The sequence below is a fragment of the Ischnura elegans genome, chromosome 3 (assembly GCF_921293095.1).
Source record: "Ischnura elegans chromosome 3, ioIscEleg1.1, whole genome shotgun sequence".
NCBI lineage: Eukaryota > Metazoa > Arthropoda > Insecta > Odonata > Coenagrionidae > Ischnura > Ischnura elegans.
The window spans coordinates 137,303,019-137,312,118 of NC_060248.1; the positions used below are offsets into that span (position 1 = coordinate 137,303,019).

The 9,100-nt window shown below is 37.2% G+C and overlaps 1 protein-coding gene across 1 annotated transcript; it reads left to right on the forward strand.

Moving 5' to 3' along the window:
- Positions 1-2,847: 2,847 nt before the first annotated feature.
- LOC124155147 lies at positions 2,848-4,678 on the forward strand. The gene has a single exon (XM_046528866.1). It carries the CDS (start codon positions 2,880-2,882, stop codon positions 3,912-3,914), a length of 1,035 nt encoding a protein of 344 aa, XP_046384822.1. The 5' UTR covers positions 2,848-2,879; the 3' UTR covers positions 3,915-4,678.
- Positions 4,679-9,100: the final 4,422 nt, after the last annotated feature.

Genomic DNA, 9,100 nt, shown 5'->3' on the forward strand with positions numbered 1-9,100 from the left:
CTATAGATCCATAGCACTACTTTCTGTTTTCTCGAAAATCTTTGAAAAACTCTTTTACAACCGTATCATTGTCTATCTGTGTAAATTTAATTTATTTAATCTCTCCCAACATGGCTTTATTAAAGGCAAGTCAACTATGTCTGCTGTTTTTCAGCTTGTTAATGACATTATCTTAGGTCTTGCCAACCAGAAAGCAATTATTGGGATCTTTTATGATTTAACAAAGGCATTTGATACTGTTAACCATTGCATATTGTACAGTAAACTTGTCCAAATCGGAATTAATGGCAATGCTTTAGCTTGGATAAAACCCTATTTAACTAATCGTAAGCAGGTAGTGCAATTAAACACTAATTGTAATGGTGATGTTAATCAGAATTACTCAGATGTCCTTATTTCAAATTGTGGAGTGCCCCAAGGATCTATTCTAGGGCCACTATTATTCATCATTTTTATTAACGATCTACCATCTCATTTGCATCAGAGTAAAGTCATTTTATATGCTGACGATGCTACTACTCTGGGTTTTGGTAATAAGACAGGGGAGGTGATTGATATGGCACGCTCATCAGTAGCACAGATGATTGGCTGGTGGAAAAGCAATAACTTAAAATTGAATGGTAATAAAACATGTTTTTTAAATATCCATCACAAAATTAGTCCTCCAGAAACGAGTCCTCTACTTAAGACTAATTCATCAACAGCCATTCAGCAGTCTAGCTCTACAAAATGTTTAGGGTTTAAATTAACTGAAAACCTTGATTGGCAATATCATATTGAGGATTTAGTTAGCAAAATGGCAACGGGAATATATATGATTCGTAAATTGGCTCCAACTACTTCATTAGAAATACTGAAATTGATATATTATGCCAAAATTCATTCTCACTTGGCTTATTGTGTAGTTTTATGGGGAAACACAAGTGCTGCTGCTAGGGCATTCTCTATGCAAAAAAGAGCTTTGAAAGTTATGGCAAATGTGTCCATCAGGTCTCCTGGAAAGCCATTATTTCTAAAATATAATATAATGACACTACCAAGTATGTTCATTTTTTACTGTGCATTATTTGTAAAAAAGAACCCTACCTTACTTTTACCAAACTCCTGCCTATCTGACCCGTGGGAGTGAAAATATACATATCTTACAACAATTATGTGCCAAAAGAGGTCCACATCACTCTGCCTCGCTTATTTTTAACAAATTGCCTATGAGTATAAAACATATTTCAAATATTAATGTTTTTAAGACAGAATTTAAAAAAATTCTACAGCCTTAGGGAAATTTGAATTTTTGTCTGATAGTTTATGACAACATGTATGTTTTGATGTCCTCCCTGACAATGCTCTATGTCGCATGTATGACCTACAGAGCAATAAAGATATTATATTATTATTATTATATTATACATCATGATGTCCACAAGGTTCGTGCCGATCTCACAATCAGATCTGATGGAATCCTGATTCACGTTCGTAGACACAAGGAAAAATACGAGCAAGAACCAGTCCATGGAGTACACACTATATTAACCATAAACTATAGTGCTCGCAGAGTTTCTGTGCACTAGAGAGTTTCCCCGAGACCATTTGCCCATGGTAGAGGAACCCCGATTGGCTGCCGGCGTCCAATCCCGTTAACCGGTTCTGGACTCAATGACTTCTTCACCAACCAATTATAAAAATCGATTGTAATCAGGTATGGGGTAATCGTCTCTGCGGTTATAAATGAGAAATTTCTCATTTCCAAACCCTATGAATCTCTAAAACGGATGTAGAAATTCAAAACACCAAAATGAACTTATTCCAATGAATTCCAAAATTATACGGAATATTTTCATTTCTTTACATTTTCCTTTCATTATTCGTTTTTACCTGAAGTCCATTGGTTATAAAATTTCAACACTGATTCGAACCTATGAATTCCACCACTTGATCGTCTGATGTTTGGGTTTTGGGGGAAAACCCTTGAAACGGAAAATTCTACCGTGGTGATTTTTCGCAGCCATGGTACCACCAACCAAAAGGAGCGACCTTGTTCGATGGTCGCATGAAGCTCCAGCACTTAAAATTCTGGGAAAAACTCATTAGCAGGTATTTCCAAGTGCCGTTGGCATGAACCCTTGAGATATTCACGTACGACCGTGAAAGAAAGGATACGGGGCGCTCCGCGGGGGCGCTTCAAAATGAAGATAATCCGCGCTGACCCTAGTTTTCAGAAATCTGTCCGCTTCGGTGGTCATTTCTTTATTCAATAGACTTACGGGATTCTAAGAAATTTTTAATGAGCTTACTGGGCCTTCGAACGTTGAACTGTGGCTAAACCACTGCAGGTGTCAGTCCATCGAAACCCTCCGAGCAAATCTCAACTTCAGTGGTCTGTGTAATTCTCTTGTGTTACCATGCCTAAGGAATTTTCCGCAGAGCTAAGGGAACGCGTTATGTGCGTTTACAAATTCTTTTGCAAGGAAATTGTGGCAACTCGTCCTGATACTCTCGGTGATAATTCCGTCGTGGATCGGGCAAGACTGTGTTTGGATGAAGTGTCGGGTAGCGAGCATTATGAATCCCTTGGAATTCATTTATATCCACTCGCAACATCTCCAACGGCATTAACTCATAGTGAAAATGACCAGAACGTCCCCAACCGTGGAAAGGTGCATCGGAGTAAATTCGCTGCTTTCAACGTTGGATGTTCTCGCAATGAGAACGGCGAAGCTGTGAAAAAGACAGCCACGGCATGTAGCGTGTCCACCCGCTACGTTTATTCGCTGCTCAAGAACATCGGGAAAGAAACAGAGAGGAAGAAGAGAGGGCCATATCCGAATCGGAGTAAAATTAACGGATTCGATGAGGATTTAGTGCGTCGAATATTTCTCGATATGTACCATAAAGGTATATATCCAACAGTGGAAAGGGTGAGAATTGCTTTCCAAGAAGCTGCAGGATATCGTGGTTCATATTCTTCTTTTAGAAAAATATTCAACAACCTGGGGTTTAGATATGTGCTGGGAAATGATGGCAGAAGAATATTGATGGAGCGCAGTGACATCAGGGAGTGCAGGAAGAAATTTCTGAAAATCATGCACTCTCACCGAGTGAACTCACTTTACGAACAGGTTGTGTACTTGGACGAAACTTGGGTCAACCAAAATTACTGCCAGCGTCATATTTGGGTGAACTCCCAGGGAGAAGGAGGTATGCGTGTGCCTACAGGGAAGGGTGGGCGATTAATCGTAACACATGCAGGATCTAGTGAGGTGGGCTTTATCGAAGGTATGGGATTAGTTTTTAGATCAGGTAGTAGAGATCCGCTTTCCGACTACCACAAAGACATGAATGCGGATTGTTTTACTTGGTGGTTTGAAGAACTGTTGAGGAGGTTGGACCGACCGTCAATTATAGTGATGGATAATGCGAGTTATCATTCCAAAATCTCCAATAAAATTCCCAACACAACGTACCGGAAAACACAAATTCAATCCTGGCTGCAACAGCAAAACGTACTGTTCAGTGATAGTAACACAGTGAAGGAACTACTCGATAAGGTAAAAGACTACGTGGTGAAAAATAAAATCACGTCATCCTATCAGTTGGACGATTTAGCCCTTTCAATGGGCCATTTAGTGGTGCGCCTTCCTCCCTACCACTGTAAATACAATCCGATAGAGTTAATTTGGGCGCAAGTGAAGAGGTTTGTCGCACAGAGGAACACTACTTTCAGAATGATTGATGTTGAACGATTAACACACGAGGCATTAGCATCGATAAGTAAGGAAGATTGGATAAAGTGTGTTAGGCATGCGGAAAATATTCAGGAAGAAGACTACATAAAGGAATGTGTTCGTGATGAAGTGCCCCAGGTTGTTATTCCACTTGGCGAGGAATCAAGTGATAACACAAGTGATGAATTCTAAAAACCAGTATTCTATGAGTATCAAAAAGTATCTGCGAGAACCTGCCTTCCCGGAACAAGAATGCTGCCTAGATGTAGACTTCAGCCTCCAAAACCATAGCGGTATGTAGTGGGATTTTTGCCATAATTATTTTAAGTTAGAATATAATTTTTCTGCTGTCCATGTATCGTTTAGCAATCTTTGCCGTTAAAATTGACTCTTGTGAGGTTAATTTGATTCCTTTTCCGGTGGCTAAATTCAGCTTTTTATCAGGATTTTTGTAATTGGTTGGTGAAGAATTTTATGTTCTGCTTTATTTTTTGCGTAGTCATGGAGATAGCCGATGAGAATAATCTTCTCAACCCCCAACGATGAATAGTGGAATCACTTTACGTTTAGACCCGATATCTATTGTAGTGTATCATAAACAGAATTTCTATGTTAAAGACCGGCGCGTCGGCGAGGCATTACGTTCGCTTTCGGCGATTCTTTCAGGTCGCCTCTTTCGAAGGTTCGTACCCGGCGCGCATTGAGTCAAGAACCGGTTAACGGGATTGGACGCCGGCAGCCAATCGGGGTTCCTCTACCATGGGCAAATGGTCTCGGGGAAACTCTCTAGTGCACAGAAACTCTGCGAGCACTACTGACTGAGCTCAAGGCAGTAGAATAACACGACAACACAATGGCGGAGCTAGCGGAAAGTGGAAATGTCCGATTATTTAATAGAATCGGAGGGAAAAGTTTACGAACTCATCTCTTAATATAAAGAGTTAATTGAAGGAAGAAAAAATATTATACACGCAGAAATATATAATTACGATTGAAATTATAATTGATTAACATACACATGACTTGATTTTTCAGGCCTCATATGCCTGAGATCTTGAAGACCCCATGAAGTATGCGGTCTTTAAGACATCATTCATGTGACCTCATGAAGTTTGAGGTCTTTAAGATCCTTTCATGTCTCTTAATGTGGAATCTTAAAGGAGTCATACGTATGAGTTCATATAAGACCTCATTACGAATACTGTATTGACTGGGTAGATGCATACTATTTATCATTGACTCTGGATAGGACTTCCATAGCTTATTTGAACATTTAATTTTTAAATTATTTATGCCATGTGAATAATTAGATAAAAGTTCATTACATACACTACTAATGTCTTTATCCTTACAAAGGTGTTTTATTATCATGTCATCATTATTTTTATTGACTTGTTTACCCCTGATAATGTTAATATTCTTCCAAAGCTGCCTTCCATCTTTGGCATTACTAATTAGGTTATGGTTGTACATTTTATTTTGCATGACAAATTTCATTTACACACTTATTTCTAAGTCTTTTGTATTCTTGGTGGTAGCCATTGTTTGTCCTATTACTCTTCCACATTCTATATTCTTTATCTCTTTCCTGCATTTTCTGAATTATGTCATCTGTTATCCACTTATTATCTGGTTTCCTACCTAAGTAAACCCTCTGTCCTTCAACCCTTCTTGATGCATCATATATATTATCAAAAACTCCACGTATGTTTTCGTATAATTTATTTGCGTTGGATTCTTCTAATAGTTCACGCCAATTTTGTCTTTTCAGTGCTGAGTTCACTTTTTTTCATCAATCCCATATGCCAAGGAGATATTGTTCCTCGATCCAACATTCATCTTTTCCTGTACTTTGAGTGAACATCCCACCATATGGTGGTCAGCTATTTTTGCTTTTATGAGTATCCCCTCAATAAAATCAGTATTTCCATTAAAGAATATGTGGTCAATACAAGATAGGTGAAAAATGCCATTTTTTGTCTCCTCTCTTGTGAAACTGTTAATTACGGGGGTGAAGCCGCAGCTTGATAACACCCAGGAAAGAAAAACTGATTTCCAACAGTTTTGAACCTCATTTGAATCTGATCTGAATCCTTAAAATCTGAGTTGACTCTGTCTTGACACTGATTTCCACTGGTTTCCAGCGGACAGAAAATGGAAGGAAGTGATTTGAATCTCATTTCAATTGTAACTGGTTTCCAGCCGTCTTCCACATGGACTGTATTGACACTGAATTGAATGTCATTTGAAACTCTTTTCCTTATTTATTGGCTTGAAAGTGTTTTCCACGAGTGCTTTCCAACAGAGTTGAATTGTAGAATGAATTTGAAATTGTATTGAAATGAGTGTCTTACAAAAACCTATCTCACACAGGCTTTACGACTGCGTTGATTGGAAAATTACTTCTTCTGAGGTGTCAATGAGTATACTAAGTTCGAAATCATCGTCAGAAATAAAATAATGACGTAGAGGAAATATGTACCTTGCCGTCTTGCAAAAATGCACGGGTGATGAAAAAAATTTACTGTACATCATCCACATTTTGTATTGTGCATCATTTCACCTGCTGGAACTCACCGGGCATGCAATTTAAGTGGCTAATACGGCTTAAGCACGTTTAAACCTCACTTTGCGACTTCGCCTTTAAAAAAAATATAACGGGCATAGTGCTGCCACCTAACTACAAAAGATAGCAAACCAAAGTAGCAACGCCGATACGCCGATTCCGTGCTGAATGTTTACGTGCTTGTGGTCTGTTTTGTGCTAAATTAATAGGGCGTGGAGAAAAAATAATCAAATCAGTATTATTTAACTAGTGCTAAATTTCCGCAGCGTTGAATGAATCCATTCGTGCATCTCTTCAGTCTTCAAGCGACAGTGGAAGCCTGATGTGATTTCGATCTTTTGTGTTTTCATTGAATAATTTATCTTGTGTCAACAGATTTTGAGCGATTACTAATATTTTTGTATGCAATATGTATAATATGTACTTGCGTTACGTCGCCGAAGAGAACCTACCAGGATTTTCAGAGTATTGTGTATATTGCTGGTTTGTTGGTGCTAAGTGAAACGACCGTGTTCATGTATTTAAACATTAATGGCAAGTTTCTGTAGTGTAACATACAGATATCGTTGGCTTAATGCTGAACCAGAATTATTTTCATAAGTCACGTAAAGAATTTTGTCTTTCTTTCATAAAGGCATCTGAAATATTTTCAAGTGTTGTCATTCTTCTGTTAATCACGAAAAAATTTGTGCTCTTCGATAATTCAAGATTGTGGAATCTGATGTAAGTTGTTGTTGTTCTGTTGCTGTGACTGTTCTGTTACTCTTGGCAAAACTTTTGCCTTTTGATGACTTTTCAAGAACCGATAAACAATCACAAAAAGCACAACTAGTTTGTCTAACTCTCCTTCAAATGAGATTTCATCTGTAAATTCAGTGTTTCTCTAAATAATTTCTTACGCATGAAATTGCGATTTTAAGTGTATTCTGCCTCAGAAGTTTACCAAATTAGATGACTATGTATTTTCAATTGAATATGTACTTCCAGTAGGGTTTGTGCATACTTAATAAATACGTTAATAGAGCCTGTGTTATTTTGTTGTGGTGGGAGACTTACATGAAGTTGATTTTGTTAGGCTGTATTTTGTAAACTTTTTTCAGCTGAGTTTTTTTACATCCAGATTGATGATAGAGAATTAGTATGTGAAGTTAGAAACGTTGGTTGAGTGCAGCTCTGCGAAACTTGGAGTTGGCGGAAATAATTATTTCCGCCTCGGGTATCAGCAGTTAAAACATATATCCGAAGTTAACTTATGCATCAGCAGGTCATAAGGATGTGAGAATCGAGTCGCAAACAAGATTCAGATAGGTATGAAGGTGGAAAACAGATTCGAAATAGCTTAAACGGGGAAACCGGATTCAAATCTGTTGAGCAGTGGAAACCAGAGTCAAACCACATTCATGGAAATGAGTAGGAAAACAGCCGCCATGTTGGACCTTCAACCTTCACAACCGATTCAAAGGAGAAGGAAATCAGTGCGTCAAACCTGTTGGAAATCAGTGTCAAATCTGATGGAAATCAGTTTTTCCTTGCTGGGCATGTTGAGATATCTATTTGATAATATGTTGATCCAATCTTTAATGTTTATATTTATATCACCTATTATAATTGTATTAAAGGACTTACAAAGTGTTAATATCTTTTCTAATTAGTCAATTAAATGAGTTTTGTTCATGTCTGGAGGTCTGTATATTATAATTAACTTTATCGTACCGCTCCTAATTGAGACCTCTGTTATGATCGCTTCACAAGATTTAAATTTTGTATTTTGTCTAGCAAGTGATATTTCTTCTTTAATGAATAAGAAAATCCCTCCACCTCTTTTGCCTTACCTTAAGCTAGAAATAAGTTTATATCCATCTATTTTATATGTATCCACTTCTTCTTCACACAAATTTACTTCGGTTAAAATCAATGCATTCAGGTTGAATTGTTTGGAATGTTTATAGTGAATAGTTTAATAACAGAATGTTTATATTCACCTAGAGAGCATTCCAATTCCCTCTTAAGGATCTAACACTAACATGGATAACAGCATCACTTTTTATTTTATCAACATTATGTATGGCAAACACCGATTCGTATTCAAAGTAGTTTATAGTTGGCTTAGTGATAAAAGAAACGATTCCATTGTTACCTAGGTTTTACAGTCCTGAAAGTCCACCAGTTCTCAAACAAAAACTTAAACTCTAGTAAATATTGTTAATGTCTTTTTCTGATTTAAATCTTATTATAGAAGCATTAGGATCCTTTTTAACGAGTATTTTCCCATGGTTCATCCATTCGTATTGAAAACCCTTTTCTTTACATCTCCCCATAGTTTTCCAAAACAGATTACTGTAATAGCTAGTCAGCGATTCATTAATATAAAAGGTTTTCCCTTTATTAAAATTAGATGCCATATTTTTAAGGTGTGCCATATTTTAATAGTTGATATAAATTTTAGAACAATTTTTTCACTTCCACCGTCCTTCTTTTTAGTAACAATAAAACAATCATCAATGTCATTATCAGTAAATTCCTCAATACCAATGTTCTTGGCTATATCACAAATTATATCTGAACAACTACGATTTTCCGGTAAGGTAACTCCAACAATATCCAGAGATTTACCAATTTTGATTGCTCAAGATCAATAATTTTATCCTTTAAATCCTCAATTATTATTATTAATTTTCCGTGGGGTACTTTATCAAATGCTTTTTTGAAATCAAGAAAAATCGCGTCTACTGGAATGTTGTCTTCTCCGGAGACTAAAAATATCGTGGGCGAAAAGCGCTAACTGGGTTTCGCATGATCTACTTTTCCTGAA